This window comes from Tursiops truncatus, chromosome 19 (genome assembly GCF_011762595.2).
Source record: "Tursiops truncatus isolate mTurTru1 chromosome 19, mTurTru1.mat.Y, whole genome shotgun sequence".
NCBI lineage: Eukaryota > Metazoa > Chordata > Mammalia > Artiodactyla > Delphinidae > Tursiops > Tursiops truncatus.
The window spans coordinates 4,193,802-4,213,471 of NC_047052.1; the positions used below are offsets into that span (position 1 = coordinate 4,193,802).

The window sequence follows — 19,670 nt, forward strand, 5'->3', positions numbered from 1 at the left end:
CCCCCCAACACCCGCCCAATGCTGAGAACAGTATAGGTGTAGCAACCTGCATGTAAAGAGACATTTTCTTTCCAGCAAGCCTGAATTCCTCAAACTCAGGCACCTGACTCCACACCTCCCAAAATGTAATGGCATCGGAACCCTCGCTTTTACTCACCTTGTCTGGGCTTTGGAGGTACTGGCATATTAGTAAACTCATTCATTAGCCGAACACTAGACACGGGGGGGAAAAAATGTTTAGTACTTGTTTTTTAGAAGACATACTATTACTAAAAAGCCTTGATGGCTAAGTAGAATGTTACCTAGTATGAAGACAGCAAACTTTAGATAACCAATGCTGTAATAGCTAGTGAGCGCGTAAATCTTTTCTACATAAGTTTTTGGTATATTTCAAGTGATATAATTTGGTAAACACTAAAATTTATTCAACTGAATCTAAAGAACACAGCTAAACCATGTTCCAATTCCATTTCTGGTTAACTTCCATAGAAAATCATGAACAGCACATTTAAAAAAAAATAGAATTACAGGATTCATTTGCAGGAGATCAAGAACTTTGCCATTTGAATCTAATTATCAGAGGGGGAAAGCCCACCCCTCAACACATTTTCAGCAGCTTACTTACAAGCTATCTATCATGGGTGTGGACGTACAAGGCCTTTGCACTTTTGAATACAGAGGAATGAACTTCATCAGGTGATACATCGGAGGGCAAGCAACCAGTGCCTGCAGTGTCTACATGATGGCAGTAAGGAAGCGTAAAGGAAATAAAACCGATGCTCCAAACTGGGGAAAGGCATGTAAAACACAAGAGCATATAAAACTACGCAAGCCAAGGACACTAACGACTTAGATATGTAAACACAAAGGGGATAAACCAAATAATCCCGGGGGTAACTTCCCTGTGATATCCAAGTCGTTTATAAATAAGAACGGGATTCAACCAAGATAATCAAATCGATTAACACAGGATTTCCAGTTTAAGCGGTCACTCTGCCCTGTTATTCAGGACCATTTTAATGAGAAACTTGCTTGATTCTGTCCGTCACAGGTCAACAAATCATCTCTCTCTTTTTGGTCACGAATAGCCCAGTTAATAAGCAGTAAGAAACCGAGGTTTTGGATTCAAAATGTGGGGTAGACACCCCACAGAAGCGGAACTAAGTCGAATGTGCCCAAGGAAGAGGAAGCTGCAGAAAGCCAGCCTGGGGGACAGCCTCTGAGAAGGATACAGCATTAATGTAGCACCAGTTTCCTTTATTGATCAGCCCGCGGGGTTGCAATGACACTGGTTTATGAATCAGGGTTACGTTCTCCAGTAACTCTGAAAGAGGGAAGCACAGTGAAGACGTTAATGGCATCTCGTGAACAAGTCTCACGCTCTGCCCTGGGAGGGGACCCTGCTCAACAGAGCGCACGTCACATCCAAAGCGAAGGCAGGCTGTTACAGCTTCGTTCCGGTCAACATCACATAATTATTTAATGATTAAAATTTTCAAAACTATTTCCCCCCAAACACTGATGACATTTATTTATCTTCCTGTGATAATATCACTAGGGAGCACAAAGACTGTTTTAATAAGAAACAGAAAGGGCTTAAAAAACGACGTAACAGTATTCGGGAACAGACTTAAAAGATACAGGCTCTTTTAACGCTGACAGCCGGGCAGGCCTCCTCAATCAGACACCATCCAGAAAGGTGTTTCCGTGCAGGACCCGTCTCGTTCACGTCTGGACGCCCAGCACATCACAGTGGGTGTTCGGTGACTGTTCAGCAAGTGATGATCCCTCTTTTGGGGACAATTATCTCCTACTAACTGAACTGTATTTTCATCAGAAGTCCCACTCGGAATACTAAAATCCCTTACTCCATTTAGAAATAAGCTTCGTTATCCTCAGATTCACCTTTTGACATCACTCTTCCCCACAGTCTTAAAATAGCTGTAAATGCCATCTTTACAAAAGAATGCTTTAAATATTGGTAAGTAACTGGCCCTTTTTCTTTTTAGAAATGTTGTAACAAGGTCTCCCCACGTCCCTTACGAATCCTCTAACAGTGACAGCCACAATGTCTGGCTACCTTCTACTCTTGGCAAGTGCGTTGCAACTTACAACGTGAACTCGCTGCGTTTAATCCTCAGGGATCCCGGAGTACCACCAACCATCCCGCTTTCACCAAAAGGAAACAGAGGCTCAGGGTTAACTCGCCTGCCTGTGACCTCACAGGAGCCAGGCAGCACAGTCGGTACCCAAATCCATGACTTGCGGCCACACGACACAGCCCCACCCGTCACTTTCAGGCTGTGTACTGGGGAGCACGCATTTGCTATCAGCCACCACCCAAAGCATCACTCAAACAAAAGAAGCCTTGGTTCCCTAAAAACACAGTTGCACTGGCAGATGCCAGACTTAAGAATTAAATGAAGAAATTAATTTGCAAGATTCTAATGTCAACACACACACTCCCTCCCTCTCTCCTGTGAGGGTAAATGCCCTCTCGCCTCTAACTGAGGAAGCACAGAGAATAATTTCCCCACTTATTAAAAAGTGAAACATAAGCGACCCAAGAGAACCCATGGAATCTGCTCAGTTAGACTAAGCCTGCCAAGATCCTCTTGTCTCTCTCACTACGGGGCACAGCGCTGGGCCTTCACGGTGGAACAGATCAGATACAGAAGTGAACCACACGCCCACGTGACTGACACCCCGCACAGACACCGCTAGGAGCTCCATCTGTATTATTCATAATCGACCTAACAACCCTGTCAAAGAGACACCGTTAACATCCTCAGTTCACAGGTGACAAAACTTAGGTCCAGAGGGGTTAGGGAACTGGTGCAGGGCGCATGACTGCGCTGACCTACGAGCCTGGGTCCCAGAAGCCGGGCTCTTTGCTCTCAGGAGACAATGGACTCTGCTTTAAGGTCCTTTACTCTAAGGTTTCTGATACTAACTTTTCCCCACAAGCTGAAGATCTTCTTCTCACCGGGGATTTTTACATCCGTCTTTGAGCCATTTCATCACAACAGCCCGTAACTTCCAATGTGTGTCACAGAATAGCAATTACCTCACACAGTTACTCTGCAAAACATCTGTGCATTTTCAAACAAGCATCAGTCCGCAATGAACGCCCCGTCAAGACACCTGTGAATCTTTGCCAGAGTACTTTTATATCTAAAAACAATATTAAGCTTTCACATAACCATACAACTCAAAACCAACTGCCTTCCTAACACAAGGACCTCTGATAAATGACATGCTGCAGCTGGCTAAGCTTTGCCTGGGCACCAGGACCTGCAGGTGCAGAGATGACTGAGCGGTGGCCCTGCTGTAGCAGGGCCTGCAGACCAGTGAAGAAGGGACCACACAGTGCAGGCTAAGCTGGGTGGGGGCAGTGGCGGGGATGCCCTGCCCTATCCAAGAACTGGAGAAACCTGAGGTGGCCAGGGGCCTGTGACAGCAAATGGTACCAGGAGAACATCTCCAGCTTGGGGTGATGGTGCCTTCCACCCAGAGGAGAAATGCAACGGGACAAGCGGGTTCTTTCCTGCTTTGGGCAGGGATGAAATAAGGAGTTCAGTTTTAAGAGTTTCAGAGGCTCAGATAAAAAGGTACGCGGAAGACACCAGTGAACAGTGCACTGATACTCACAGACCAGACCGTAACATATCTACACACACACACACACACACACACACACACACACACACACACGACCCTGCAGCTCGGGGCCTGAACTGCACATTCTGACAGCAGTGGGTCAGGAGCAGAACCCTGAGCGCCACCCACGTCCAAGCGACAGGCTAAGGAGAATCCGTACCCGTGATCTACAAGGACAGGGCGGCTGGACTCAGTAGTGGAAGCAGAAGCACGTTCGAGGGCCTCAAGGAGGAAAGCAAGAGTGGAGACCACTTGTGCAGGCTCCCCTGGCCAGGAGCCTGGCTGAGGAGTAAGACAAAAGAAGGGGGTCACTAAGGGGCTCCCAGGATCGCAGGAGGGAAGGAGCTAGGGAAGGGCAGACTCACCACAGTTTACGGTGGGGAAAGAAATGAAATAGCAACCTCAATTTTCTTGATGATACTGGAAGCAAAGTCTCCCGGGGTTGGGGGCAGGGGTGAAGATGGGAGGGGAAGTGGCTTGACAATATCAATTCCTGTTCAATACAGACACTGAAGGAAAACAGAAAGAAAATGATCAGGGGCAGGCATGCAAGATGTATCTGAAACTTCCCTTCCATGCATCTGTTTTAACAGACTCAAAAATAACTTTATACGTAGCTAAAAGTGCTTTGGATGCATATCCTGTTAAACTAAAAACAATCATTTATGACAGGCCAACTCCACTCTCGAAGAGGAAGCAAGGGGCTTCCCTGGTGGCGCAGTGGTTAAGAATGCACCTGCCAGCGCAGCGGACGTGGGTTCGAGCCCTGGTCCAGGAAGATCCCACATGCCGCGGAGCAACTAGGCCCGTGCGCCACAACTACTGAGCCTGCGCCCTACAGCCCACAAGCCACAACTACTGAAGCCCACACGCCTAGAGCCCGTGCTCCGCAACAAGAGAATCCACCGCAATGAGAAGCCCGCACACCGCAACGAAGAGTAGCCCCTGCTCGCCGCAACTAGAGAAAGCCCGCGCACAGCAACAAAGACCCAATGCAGCCAAAAATAAATACATAAATAAATAAGTTTATATTTAAAAAAAGAGTTTGAGAGAACCAACACTTTTCAGTTCTCCAAAAAGAAATGTTTGCATCAATTCCTTAAAATTAAGTTTTGAATATTTTGTGAGTATACAGTATATTAATAAAGTCACATTTCAAAAGGAATGAAAGGTTGTAAAAAATTAAGATTAAATATCTTATTGCCTAAGATTTTCTCTTAAAAACCAAACATCCACACAATTTAAATGTTCAGTTTTATAACACACTGTACATTGAGCGTTCCTCCCCCTGCAGAATTTCAAGGACCACAAACTGAGCCAGACGCTAACGTCCGACGGAGTCCGCCATGCGCAGCTCCTCTTCTCCCACCCAGTCAAGCAGCACCGGTGCAAAGGCAACGCTAATTCCTGTAAACAATCTCCATTCCTGTTACTGAATGCTCCTAAAATAAATGAATCTTACTGCTGTATTTCAGAAGTCAATATTCATGAATGCAGACAAGCGAGTAGGAATACTGCTTTTAATTTTTTGGTATAACAGTTGGCTCTATTTAATTAAGTTCCTTTTATAATAACAACATCACCGTTTCCATTTAGATTTTGCTAAGTCCAATGAGCACTGAAGGGCAGCCAAAGAAGACAGAGAGTGGGGTATTTCCTGAGGTTGAACCGTTAAATCTGACCTATGGTCCCAAGTCATCACTGTTGGTTTTCTATTTACTTCCTTTTAGGGCAAATTATCATAAGTTGACTGTAGTAACAAACCTTCCCCCCAGAGGCCTTCTTTTCAATCCATTGTTCTTGGTATAATTTACTACTCAGATCTGTTTAGACAGTAACTTTACGAAGGTGGCCTCCTCAAACCATCTTTTCCACAGTAGTTGGCAGGGTTGCCCCGGAATGACGTTATAGGCATGGCACAAAATGCCAGAATGACTGCGTATCACATAAAAGATATGAAACTGAAACCATTATCTTCATCTTCGTAACAGCTCAAACACTGACGTATACGGTAGCCCGCATACATAACCACAAATCACTCAAATGAAATGATCCATAAACGCAATGGCAATACTGGCATTGTAAACTTTTAAGTCCATATAAACTAGGATTATTCTTATATTTTTATGCATCAAATTTTGTTTTCCTAAAATTAGCATTTAGGTCATATTCCCATTTAAAATCCATGAAAACGCAAGCTGCAGAACTTTCACTGATTCTTAAGGCTCAATAACCGGCTCGTAATTGACATTCTGATGCTGCCGACCTGCTTTTCTGTCATCTTCCTAACTGTCCAGAACATTCTCCAAGTGTTTTTCTTTTCCTCATTACGTCACTTTGGAAGAACACACGCTATCTTGGTTACCTAATCAGGTGGAGGACAGCAAAGTGACCAAAATGTACCACTACCCATTGGCTATAGATCAACTTATGTTCTGTAAGTGGAGGAGTGTCCATTTAGTTCTTTAAAAGAGACATGACAGAAATATTAGCAAGGACATACACCTATCAAGTTAGACATGGACTGAACTCTCACCCCACAAGTGTGACTTCTGCAAACAGGTGCTGGACCTCCTCAGCTCAGGGCCTGCTGCATGGTCACTGCCTGTGCTGCTTCGGAGAATTTGAAGAGAAAATGCAAAATGTTGGAGAATTATTTCCCAAGAACAGGGAAAGTGTTGAATATAAATGTGATTTATAAACCACTAAAACAAAGATCAATCGGGGTATATGTTTGTTTACAATAAATACAGACCCAGGAACTCATTTTTCTGAGCAGATCCAACTTGTAGTGATTTTGTCGCTCTCTCCAGCAACAATTTTTAGGTATAAAACTGTGCAAAATCATCTACTAAGTGTGTTTTACCAAAATTCATAATAAATGACATTACTAGATACCTCAAGTCCCCCACAGAATAGAATTTTTTTTAAAGCTTTCTACGACCTCAGTTTACCTAGTTCTCTTACACTGGAATTTTAACTCCTTCTGTTTGGGCATTTGGCCTAGTCTCTCTCCTCGCCCACCATTATTTACACTCCTTTAAACCAAAATACACTGATGCAAAACATAAAATACAAAACAGCTCTATTTGTGATTCGAAAGCATTTGATACAATTTAGGTTTGGGATAGGACAAGTGATCCTCAGTAAAAAACCAGGAAGAGTGTAATGTTCATCACAAGGATATGTTTCATTTCAAACTCTGACCCTGAGCTAATGGAGGGAGCACAGGCAGAGATCACTCCTACTTTTCTGGTATTTGTCATACTTACTCTCCAACAGGGGTGTGCCTCAAGTTTTGCAACTGCTTTCAATACAAGCTATAAGAATTAAGATTTTCAAGTTTCTTCTGCTCACCTCCTAGCTCAGTTATTCCTACTGAAAAATGGCATATATCCCCTCGCAGACACAAACCACTCACTGAAACACGGACCCCGCGGGCCTCTTGTGCAGGTTCATACTCCCCGCGAGGTTAGGGAAGGCATTTGGTGCTTCAGTGTAAGTGCTCTTCCCTTCCATCTCCTTCTTAAGTAAGAGTTTACACTTAAGAAAAACAGCAAATGAAAAAAAAAATGTTGACAAATGACACCAAGAAGACGGCCTTGCCACCAAAAAGGTAAAAGCAGAAGCCATTACAGCAATGGGTAAACAGACCGTGGGTCACTGAAAGCTGGCTGTTTCATTTCAAAAGGCTTTATGTGATTCTAATTCTTTGTTTACAGTTGATTTGTGTTTCACTTGCGGTTATACAGAAACTATTTGGCATTTGTTAAGCACAGACTTAAGGACAGGGCAGACGATCCAGAAATGCAGACATCCAGAATAAACGGCCCTGGGGTCAGAAACTGGCTGTGGAGACTGATATTACTCTAGGAACTCAGAAAAGAGTGATCTTATCTGAACGGCTGTTCCCTCCTCTTTCTTTCCCAAAAGTCAATAAATATAATGATAAACACAAAAATTATTCTCTCAGTAGAACCACTTAGACGCTAATGCAAGTCAAATTCTATGATAACCAACATCAACAGATCTTTTAATGGAGCTAGAATTTCACACAGTTAAATACCGCTTAAAGTAAGTGGGCCTACGCTTAAAAGCGTGCCCATTTAGGGGGAGTCTGTGGTAGTGATCTGTACAATAAACTGAACCTACCTTACCGTTTTTATAAAGTAAAACCTCTCAGGAGGAGAATGTGACAGAAGAAAAAATTCCAAGCAATCCTCTTTACCTAAGCTCGGTATGATTCCAAGAGTGACGACTATCACTGCATTATTTCACAACATGAAATACTGAAAACTGTCAGCAACTACACTGTATATTTCTAAGGTTCGATAACCAGGCTCAAAAGAATGAAGTATTTTAAAAGGAACCACACTTCTGCTCAGATAATTAAAACATCTTTACAACTGACCTAATCAAAAATAGAATTAAGAAAATAAGCGGGGGTCCCCCCCACAGCAATGGAGGAACACACTGCATCAACTCAAAAATGATTAAATTGTAGCAACACTCTCCATTAATACAAATAACTAAGAGCCTCTACTTCTACATCATTTTAATTTACTTTTCTTTTTTTGTTGTTGTTGGCCGTGCCGTGGGGCTTGCAGGGTCTTAGTTCCCCGACCAGGGAACCCAGGCCCCAGCAGTGAAAGCGCCTAACCACTGGACCACCAGGGAATTCCCTTCACAGTGTTTTAGAAAGCAGGTTAACGTTAGATTTTAGCAGGTCAACTAGATTTTAACATACACGGCAAACTACGCATCAAACCACATTTAAAGTCATATGACTAGAATGCTTTAAAACATTTAAAATGAATCTTTTCTTTCTTATTTTAAATAAAGAATGAGAAAATTTCACAGGAATGGGAGGTTTTTCCTTTGTGAAGCAATTTTTAGGAACAGAATTACAATTACAATGCCTTCTGACTAAACTCAGAATGCACGTTTTTAAAAGCGTCACACCACGTATCTCTCATTACAGACTAAAAATAAACTTTTAACTTAATCTATTCAAAGGCTTTTACTCCCCTTTCCTGACCTTGACAGCTTTCCCTTGCAATGCACACATTTTAATAATAATAAAACATTAATAGCATTTTAATATTTATAATAAAAAATTCACCCAAATAACCTAAAAGTTATCACTTTAAAGCCCAAAATGGTGATTCATCTATCAATTAACTTCTCATTTTAAGAGAACTCCAGATACCTAGATTATTCAAAATAATGTATTCTGTATAAGGAATAAAATGCTCATTAAAAAAGATTTTTAGGGCTTCCCTGATGGCGCAGTGGTTGAGAGTCCGCCTGCTGATGCAGGGGACGTGGGTTCATGCCCCGGTCCGGGAAGATCCCACATGCCGTGGAGCGGCTGGGCCCATGAACCATGGCCGCTGGGCCTGCGCGTCTGGAGCCTGTTGCTCCGCAGCGGGAGAGGCCACAGCAGTGAGAGGCCCGCGTACCCAAAAAAAAAAAAAAAAACGGAAAAAAAAAAAAAAAAGATGTTTAAGTATTGCTTGCTGTCATCTTACTGCCATCAAAAGGATGTGTTTTATATCTGATGGAATTCTGGCCATTCATAAAAGGGTATGCATTTTGCATCTTGCTACTGCTTTCCCCCTCACCCTGGTAATGAATGCTGTCAGGCATACCAAAATGTGATATCAGCAAACATCACGTAAAGCCTAAGTGAGACAGCTAACTTTAACTCGGCTCAGGGGCAAAAACCTGAAAAGGTGGTTACTAGTAAACTCCTCGGTACAATGAAACCTGAAGAGCAGCCCCTGCTTCTTAGACGTATATAAACAGACACGGCTCCTCTGTTTCTGACTTTCTACTTTAACTTTAAAAATCACAAGTCATGCAGCTTTATAGTTTTACTGTGAACTGGTCCTACTTCTGAGCCTCAGCACGTCGAATAAAACATTGACTTTACGGCAAACTGTTACCGTTTTTCTCATCTTGTCAAGAGTTGGCCTTGGGGTGCTAAAACTGAGGAAAATCCATTTACTCCATCCAAAATAGGCATTAAAAAGCCAAAAACCCCAATACTTTCTTATGTCCTGAGAAATAAAGAAACAATGCAAAGTGAGTCCCAATCAGGGATTATGACACCAAAGGTACACAACAGCTGGAACACAGATGGGGCTGCCTATTACAGTCACACAATGGAGCACAGTCACTCGATCAAAAGGCAAGAAAGGGAAATGTAATTTGTCAATAGGAAAGGACTGGTAAAAAAAGTGGTAATGGACATGGCGTTTCCACTGAACATAAAGGTACGACACCCCCTCCTCACCCCATTTTGCTCATATACCATTATACTTTTAGTAAAATTTAAGGTACAGGCATTATTCAGAAATTCCTCTTAACACACGGGTAATCAATCTACTACCGCTGTGGGCAACAACATACCAGCAAGGTTTTTAGCCCAGCCTGTCTGCTCCCATCTTGGCTTCACACTTGTATCTTTTGAACTATACCTGCAATCTTTATGGCTACAGGATCTTCTGAAACTGGAACCAGCCCTTCCTTGACTTCGGCCTGCTTTTCAGAGACCAGGGAAGATGTGGCAGGAGGGGAATACTTAGCTTCCATGGAAACCACAGGCGAGGGGGCGGCGCAGGAGGAAGGGGGCTTAGAACCATGAAAAAGACTGGCCCACGACTTGGTGGGCTGACTGTGACCGGCAGGGGCGGTGGCCGCTGCAGAGGCCGCTGCAGAGGCCGCGGCGTCCGCAGGAGGGGCGCCGCTCTCGGCCCTGGCGGGCTCCGAGTCCGAGCTCTCCACAGTGTGCAACTCCACCCCGTTGGCAGCCGTGCCCTCACCCAAGGATTCAAGTATTTGTCCGTTAGTGACTCCAAGGTTCTCAGTAGTATCGGTCCCAACGGCAGGCTGAGCCACAGCTGTCCTCAACAGGGTGTCCCTGCTGGCCTCTGCAGGGAGGCGAGAGGGCTCCAAGTTGGCCCCGGGGCAGCCCTCAGGCTGCCCTGCAGTCCTGGCCCCGCTGTCAAGGGCTCCGGGGAAAGAACCAGCAGGCACGGCGTCGCTGACGAAGTCCGTGGTGTCCTGGGGGCTGCCCCAAGTCCTGGGTGTCCCCACAGGGGGCACATCACCCATCGAGTCCACATCCTCCGTGCCTACACTGCTGGGGACTGCTGGGCCGGCGTGGCCATTGACCAGGGCTTCTGTGGAAGGACCACCCTCGCCGCCGTCTTTCAAGTAACTGTAATATCCAGGGGGGCGTTTTTTCTTCTTTTTACGCTCCCTTTGTCCAAGACCACCCGAGACGCCATCGTTCTCTAAAACTTCCGCCTCCACGTTAGAGCTGCCATCCAGGGCGAGGGCAGAGCCTGGGTACTGGCAGTCAGCTGAGCTGTAGTTCACTTCTTTATCGATGTCATTGGGGATCTTTTTGGAAGCTGTGCAACTAAGGATAAATTCAGGGGCCTGAGGATTCAATGTGCTTGAAATACTGTAGTTGGGAGTTCTCAGCAAAGTGTCATTGGGTTCAATTACTTCATTAACACCAAATTCAATTCTCTGACAGTCCTGTCCTGTTTAGAAAGAAAATGATCAGTAAACATCCCATTAGTTAAGAACACAGCTATACAAACTATAAAAGTCTCAGTAATTATGCCTTTTTGAAAATGAAACCTAAAGTCTTATAGTAATTAACGAAGCTATGACATTTAATTTCTGTGCTGAATAAATAATTTGCTGAAATAAATAACTACAAAATTATATTTAACCTGGGGATATGAAATACAGAAGCCTGTATTTATTTTCCACTCTCAGGGTAGCTAAGGGAGACTTTCAGAAGGTAGAAATTAAAACAAAATTATAATAGAAAGCAAATAATATTCTGCCTATCTAAACACATCCCTCAATAATGATATCTGACTTTATTAGCTAACTCTATAAGCGTGAGACTAGGGCATATGTATCTTGGAAAACTTAATTTTAAAAAACCAAGATGACTAACATGGGGACTTAAAAATCAATGCAATATATATATATATGGCTTCTCTAATTCATGTAATTTAGTAATTCCAAAAATATGATTCACACAAAAGCACTCTTTCAAATTATCCATCTCCCGGATCTTCTCTACTGACAACCTTAACTGAAGTCCAAAAATGGCCTTACATGAGTGCATGTGAATTCTACTAAATTAATTCATACTAGATTAACTCCATGGGTAATGAAGGTACTTCCAAAAATCCCAAAAAGATAAAGTTAGGACTGCAAACCTTTAAAAATCTCCTTGCAATCCTTCAATTACTTTCTCCCCATCTATTCTATCCATTCTATTCTATTCTATCCATTCTAACATGGACAACCATCTATTCTATCCATTCTAACATGGACATTTTTCCATAGGTCACATCTCAGAAATTAGGTTGAGTTTTAGAATCAACTGAGTCTTTCAATAGACACCAAGCACCAATGTCATCTTACATCTGATGAAGTAGTTATACATTTAGAAGTTAAGGAAAGGACACGTGCTTTTTAACTCATTTTTCGTGCATAACTGAAGATTTCTCCAAGTCTAGAAGAAGAGACACACTTTTTTTCCAAGGTATGTATTTCAAGGAAAAAAAAAAATCACCATACCAAAATAATCATATTCTGTTAACAAAACTGAATATATTTTACTTTGGAAGTCTTTTTAGAGAAGAAAAAACAGCCCCACAGAGGGGCCAGGGCCCTAAACAGTTTCCTAATTCTCCATCTGTTTTGATATCACATGCCCTGGGGGTAGGGGGAATACAACAGCCTGACAAACAAAAAGTTCCTGAAAAAAGAATACTAATGATGGTTATGCCTAACAGCAGGCTTTACTATAAAGCCGCCGATAGGACAATTTGAATCCTTTGGCCCCTGAGAGCTGATCTGTTGTTTCCTTATTTTGAAAACAATCACCACAGAGAAATTAATTTCTCTATTATTATACCCAAAAGTGAACTGTCCAGTCTCCTTCCAGGTATCCCCTATCCTGTGAGGTTTCAAGGGTACAATGCTGCTAAGTGGACTGAGATGGGTGTACGTGAAGAAGTGAAGGACACTCGGCATGAGGAGGCTGCCCTCTGAAGACTGTGATGTACTTTGTGAATCACGCTAAAAATTAGTATGTGCTGTACCATGCAGTGCGTGCCAGATTTTGATTATTTCCGATAGACACAGTGCCTTCCACATCTCAATTCTTAATCTTATCGTATCATACAACATTCTAGAATGTGATGTGACATTAACGGAACCATTTCAATATGCTACAGTTGTCATCAAAACATTTACCCAACAAAGTATCTGATCACATCCCTGGAAGTCCGATTCCTATCCAGAACAGTTCCTTTTCCTATTCAGGAACACTGGTCGTGGACACACACGTGCACTGCCCTCCAGGGCAGAGAGGTCAGGACAAGGCCCAAGCTGTCAGGCCAGAAGAGTGGTGGAAGGCCTGGAAGCTCCTGAGCACTCAGGTCACGCAGCCAGTGGAGTTGTTGAGGGAAGGAAAACCAGCTCAAATAAAACAATTACATCCTAACACATCACTTCTCAAAGTCTGCGCACCGTAGCACACACGGTACCGTGGCCTGGGGTGCCCGGATGGGGTCCCGGAGTCTGCGACGTTCAGAGGCCCCCAAGGAGATTCTCATGCCCAGGACGGTCTGAGAGCTACTGCTTAAGTGGCTTCCTCGGCTGATTTCTCCGATCAACTCTTAGTGAGTCAATTCAACAATCACGGAGCACCTAGCTATGTGCAAAGCGCTTATTATCGGGGAGGGGGGTGGGGTACAGAGGTAAGGCAAGGTCTCTGCCTCAAGGAGTTACATCTACTAGGGAGACAAACATTTAAGACGGGAGATGACAATGCAGAGGGTGGGTAAGATGAGGCCTCAACAGCTTCACAAAAAGAATGCTTCCTGACACAGGGAAAAGAGATCTACTTCGATCAGGAGCTAGAGAGAGGTCAGTGGAGTCGACAGGATAACTGGATGGGGCGGGTGGTGAGAAGTAGGGGCTATTTCCCTCTCTGGGAACTGATTTAAAAAGGTAGGAGTATAAAAGGCACACTGTGCAGGGGCCCCCGCCAAGAGCGTGAGTCGCTGGCTGTGGTGGGCAATAGAACAAATCCCTCTAAAGTGTTCATCCAAAACCATCCTGAGGGCTTCTCTGGTGGCGCAGTGGTTGAGAGTCCGCCTGCCGATGCAGGGGACGCGGGTTCGTGCCCCGGTCCGGGAGGATCCCACATGCCGCAGAGCAGCTGGGCCCGTGAGCCATGGCCGCTGACCCTGCACGTCCGGAGCCTGTGCTCCGCAACGGGAGAGGCCACAACAGTGAGAGGCCCACGTACCAAAAAACAAACAAAAAAAACATCCTGAGAGTCTACAGCACGGCAGATACTATACTGTGCAGCTGCTAAACGCAGAAACGGATAAACTGTGGTCTCTGCCACCCACAGCTGAACTCAGCCTAAAGAGGGAGGCAGAGTGAGCCAGCACTGCAGGAGAAACAGAAGTAACGGAAACAGAGCAGAAAAGGCCTTGGAGAAAAGGGGCCTTTAAGCTGGCCTGTCACTAACAGTGTGAGCAGCCGTGATTTTGGAGGGTTAAAAGATGGACTTGAGAAGAGAGAGGACAGAATGGAGAAAAAGAAACAAGAAGGGGCTTCCCTGGTGGCGCAGTGGTTAAGAATCCACCTGCCAATGCAGGGGACACGGGTTCAAGCCCTGGTCCGGGAAGATCCTACATGCCATGGAGCAACTAAGCCCATGTGCCACAACTACTGAGCCTGCGCTCTAGAGCTCGTGAGCCACAACTACTGAGCCCACACGCCACAACTACTGGAGCCCGTGCACCTAGAGCCCATGCCCCACAACAAGAGAAGCCACCGTAACGAGAAGCCCGCCCACGGCAATGAAGAGTAGCCCCGCTCGCTGCAACTAGAGAAAGCCCACGCACAGCAACAAAGACCCAACGCAGCCAAAAATAATTAAAAAAAAAAAAGTCAAGAAGCGTAACTGAGCAAGGATGCCAGCCTAGAAGGAGGGATGTGGCGAGAGAGAGAGAGAGAGAGAGAGAGAGAGAGAGAGAGAGAGAGAGAGAGAGAGAGAGAGAGAGAGAGAGAGAGAGAAGAAGGAAATGGATTAGAGGAATGACATTGGAACACTGGGGGGTCAGACGAGGGGAGGAGGGGGAGGTGCAGCCTCCATCTCCAGCCTAAGCGACTGGGAGGATGGTGAGGCCACTACCTGGACCAGGACGGAAGGACTATTATGACAGGGAAAATAATGAGACATCTGTTAAGCACTGAGTAAACACCTGTGGCACACCTCCTATGCGCCAAGTACACGAAGATAGGGAGAACCTCAACCCACAGATAACAAAGCCAGTCTGGAGGCTGGGTGGCCCTGCAAGGGCATGTGGGTCCCTGGAGCATCGCTTAGTTTACTGTCGTCCTAAGCAATCATTGGAACTGTCCTCTCCCTATGCTCCTTACAAAGTTGCCAATAATTTTAGATATAATCACTTTCTCGTTTTACTATAGACAGAAAGTTTACATAGTCTTTTCAGGGTTTATATTTAAATCTAAACTATAATAAAACCCTTTCATAGGTCAGACAAGGCTAAAGAAACAGGGAACCAAATCCCTGCTCTCAAAGAAAAGGTTAGGCTTTTAGCTTCTCCAAGGCCAGCGAGAACCTTTAACACAATGCAAACTGAAAAATGGTCTAACGGGTTTGACGTGTGCAAGGCCCCTGCTGTTACTAACACTGGGCACTTAAATAATACGAAAGGGCTGCATCTCAACAACGGCCGTCTCCACTGATCAGCTCAGTGTCTGGGACAGAGGCAATCAATCAATCAATAACAACAGGCCAAGAGGTGAAGAGCTCACCTGAATTCCCAAGAGCCTTGGTGACATAAACACAGACTGCAGGACAACAGACCTGAGCTGCCACTGAACCAGGCAGAAAGCACGTGCTCAGAGAATCGCCAGCTCTGGACCCAGCAGCCAGCGCATCCAGAGAGAAAGCTCACTTCAGAACCTTTGCAAAGAGCTTTGGCTATGAAGGAATATATATCTGTGTCACTGAGGACTGTTAGGAGAAAACAGAAATGAGCAACTGTTTCCTTAACTCACCTTTGCACGTCCGGCACTCTGAAGCACAGAAAGTGGTTCGGTGATTAAATCTGCTACAGCTCACAGCAAAATCAGCAAGCGATAAGGGAACGCTTATCCAAAAGGTATGGACCAACAGAACACCATTTCCAGGGAGCCTGCCCACCCCGCACGCACGTCAGGGAATGAAGGAGAGCTCAAGCTTACCATCGGATAGCTCACCAGCGGCCTGTGCGCCACACAGAACTGCTCCACCGTACGGAGGAAGCTGCACAGGGAACCGGAAAACAAACTTTAATTCAACCAATCGTTAAAACAATAGCAAAACATGCTATTTCATTAAAGCAACCTTCATTAAAACACTTTATTCATGCAACTTCTCGTGACATTTTAACAAAATAACACAGACTGAGAGACAGTAAGATTAAACATCTTCATTTTAAAACACCATTGGAATGCTTTCAAACATTTATTGTTAATAAACAGATTCTAAAATGAGGCAGAAAATAAAAATGGGCTCCAATGGACATGTCAATCCACTACAATAAAAGGCTCAGGACACACCCTTCATTTCACAGGAGTTGCAGACTGCCCACCAATGCAACAGTGCTTGTCTTTCTCCATCCACTAGTAAAGAGTCTTCGTGACCATCTGCGCTTGACGTTCACCATCACTACATGTCCACTCAGCCAGAGGCAGGAACCAGGCCCAGGGGCAGAGAGTGGACAAAGCCCCTGAGAAGGAAAAGCCTGGGAATCGTGGCTCCCTTTTTAACAGGAGGCCTTAGATAACGGAATTAACGGCTAGTGATCACATTCCTTGTTTGGAAGAGAGAAAGCAAAACAGCAGGTGTCTGAGCTCTTCGTAAATGCAGGAAGGTATCATGAGTATACCAAAATGTTCCTTCCTAGCTATTCCATAATACTTAGAGGAGTTACAAATGTTTCAAATGGATATGTTTGAGATGAGAAAGTTTAGGATGGGAAGAGGTAAGGTAAGTGGACAGATAATTGCTACCTGAAAGCGGAACAAAAGAACAAAACAATTATCGATACATCCTAACACAGAACTTCTCGAAGTCTGCACACTGCAGCACACACAGTACAATGGCCTCGGGTGCCTGGATGGGGTGCCGGAGGCTGCGATGTTCAGAGCACCCGTGAGATTCTCATGCCCACGACTGTCTGGGAACTACGGAAGTGGCTTCCTCAGCTGCTTTCTGCAGTCAAACTTACTAAGTCAATTCAACAATCACAGGATAAAAGTTCTCGCCTGAGAGAATTAATGACAAATAAGAAGCTAAGAAAACAAAGGCAGATTTGAAAGGAACTGACCGCTTTCTGGACTTGAGAGCAGCACAAGTTTCCACCACACGGGGGCACCCCAGCATTCATCACGGCAAAGCCCAGGTGGGCTGCACTTGGCCTGGCACCTGCAGCGCAAGACCATTCCACATAACATCCAAACGCTCACACCCGGTGCCCCAGCATTTACCGCTGGCATGGACACACGGAGCAGAAAGGTGCGTCTGGGGAAGCCACAAATCAGGGTAGTGTCACTCGGCAGTCACGCAGGACGTTTAGCAAACGCCCATACACAGAACTGCCTTTTTGCTTCCATCAGTGATACTAGGGTGCCCCCTGGTGATGAAAATTACACAGTTGTAAGGTGCTCAAAGTATTTTACTTTGTTTTTTAAAATCACACTGCACTTCCACAAACTCTAGGGAGTGGTAGAGACAGGATCTGAAACCTGGCACACTCCAGGGCAATACTACCATTTTCTGTTAGTGTATTTAAAACATTTATTTTGATTTACTAATCTGGTAAGTGCATAACTGTGGGAATTACTGAATGCTGGAGTGAGTTCAGGCACAGAAAAAATGTGTTTTATTTTTATTCCATAGCCTCATACATGGCGCCTTTAATTCAATGAACCTCTGTCACTTGTAAGATGCCCCTTAGTCTGTGGTAAGTGGTATAATAAATACACAGCAGAATAAAAGTGTAAGACGTGTTCAATGTTCTCATAGTTACTTACAAGAATAGAGAATTTTAAAAGCACAGCAGAAATATAAAATCTCACACACAAATGCAAACTGAGCAGTGTAAAAAACAGAAATCTAGTTATATTAGATACAAAATCAAATCGACTCAGTATGAAAACAGTGCTATCATACTATGAGGTCAATACTTGGGCCCTTCAATAAGAAGGTACTATTTTAACATCGTTTTGGTGCTGCCACTGTTTATTGTGCTCTCTCTAAAAGACCCTCATGAACCCTGAATCTCCCCTCTGAAATCCCAGTAAGACACCAAACCACTGAGAGTAACTGTCTTAGCTCTGCATCACTACACACACCCACACATGCAGGCACACAGCTCTGCAGCTTGGACTATGCTATCTTGGGCTTGTTTATTCCACGGCTGGCCGAGGTGCAAGAGTTGCCCGAAGTTGAGTTTCTGGCAAGTTTCAAGAACAATAAGCATTCTCTCCCTATTTTCGAACACCAATATAATAGGATCACGACTGGAGCTCAAAACACGCTTATTCAGTCAGTACACTGTACATTGTTTCCAGCTGGAGAAATTCATTTCTAAATTGCCCTGGCTTATCAACTGGAAGACAGCTTTAGAAAAGGTATCAAAACTCTCAGTTGAGAGCTATGATGCTTTTGTAGAAAGTTGGACTATTTTTACATTTTAACACCCTGTATTTCTCAAATTTGGTTTCTCAGCCCTTGGTCCCAAGCAGAGAAAAAATACTTTAAAGTTCCTAATAGCCAAAAAACTATACGACAGGGTTCTAATTTATGCCATGGCCACATGGAAGGAACTGTGAAGGTATGAGGTGCAATTATTTTATCTTTGAGATAAACGGTCAAACAAATGATTATGCAGTGGAATGAGATAACCATTCCTCACCCACCAATGCAACCACACACCACCCCCATTAAGCAGTCCACGTCCCATGTGATGATATTACTATTATAACCCAGCCCCCTGTGTTATAATAATTATACAGTGAGAAAGATAACTCAGCCTAATCATGTTAATTAGCCTGTGTTTCTCTTTTGCAGGTTACTGGACCATATGTGATTCTGATAGTCAACACCTGTCATACCTCCCCCCAAACACTGATGACACACAACTATATAGCTTCCGCAAATAAAAAGTCTGGGGACTTCCCTGATGGCACAGTGAATAGGACTCCGTGCTCCCAATGCAGGGGGCCTGGGTTCGATCCCTGGTCAGGGAACTAGATCCCACATACCACGACTAAGAGTTCGCATGACACCACTAAAGATCCCACATGCCACAACTGAACATCCCACGTGTTGCAACCAAGACTCAGCACAACCAAATAAATAAATAAATATTTTTTAAAAGTTTGATATAACTTTACTATCAAAATCCTTCGTATCTACTAACATTTGGTATACACGAAATACTACACAATACATTAACGGCTTCCCAACATTTCTGTGAGGTAAATAAGCATCCTCCGCTTTCCAAATTTACAGTTTTGAAAAAAGGCACAATGAGATGGAGGAAACTTGCCCAAGACCATCAAGCCTGTTTAAGTAGCAAAGGGAGAAAGAACCCAGCTCTTTAGACTTGATACATGGTACATTCTCCATTTTCATACCACAGGAAAGCCCAAGTTTTTATTCTGACACTTACTTGCAAACAGGCACTCACAAACTCTCACACACACACACACACACTCACTTGAGACAAGCTATAAAGTACAGAATTGGGCTTTTATGGTTTTTTTTAACTCTTAATCACAAAGAGCACAGTTACAGTTAGCCTGTGGTGTTCCCAGCAAGTACCACCATACTTTAGCGTGAGTCAAGACAGAAATTGTTTAAAACTTGAATC

At 44.2% G+C, this 19,670-nt stretch overlaps 1 protein-coding gene across 1 annotated transcript in view; it reads right to left on the minus strand.

Moving 5' to 3' along the window:
• The window catches only part of USP10 (ubiquitin specific peptidase 10), a 69,414-nt gene that overhangs the window by 15,258 nt on the left and 34,486 nt on the right, over positions 1 to 19,670 (minus strand). Inside the window, exons 3-7 of the mRNA XM_019940095.3 lie at positions 15,994 to 16,054; positions 10,143 to 11,216; positions 1,233 to 1,324; positions 626 to 735; positions 158 to 213 (exon numbers count right to left, since the gene is read on the minus strand). Of these exons, the coding sequence (XP_019795654.1) occupies positions 158 to 213; positions 626 to 735; positions 1,233 to 1,324; positions 10,143 to 11,216; positions 15,994 to 16,054 (1,393 nt within the window). The remainder of the gene's footprint in view (positions 1 to 157; positions 214 to 625; positions 736 to 1,232; positions 1,325 to 10,142; positions 11,217 to 15,993; positions 16,055 to 19,670) is intronic.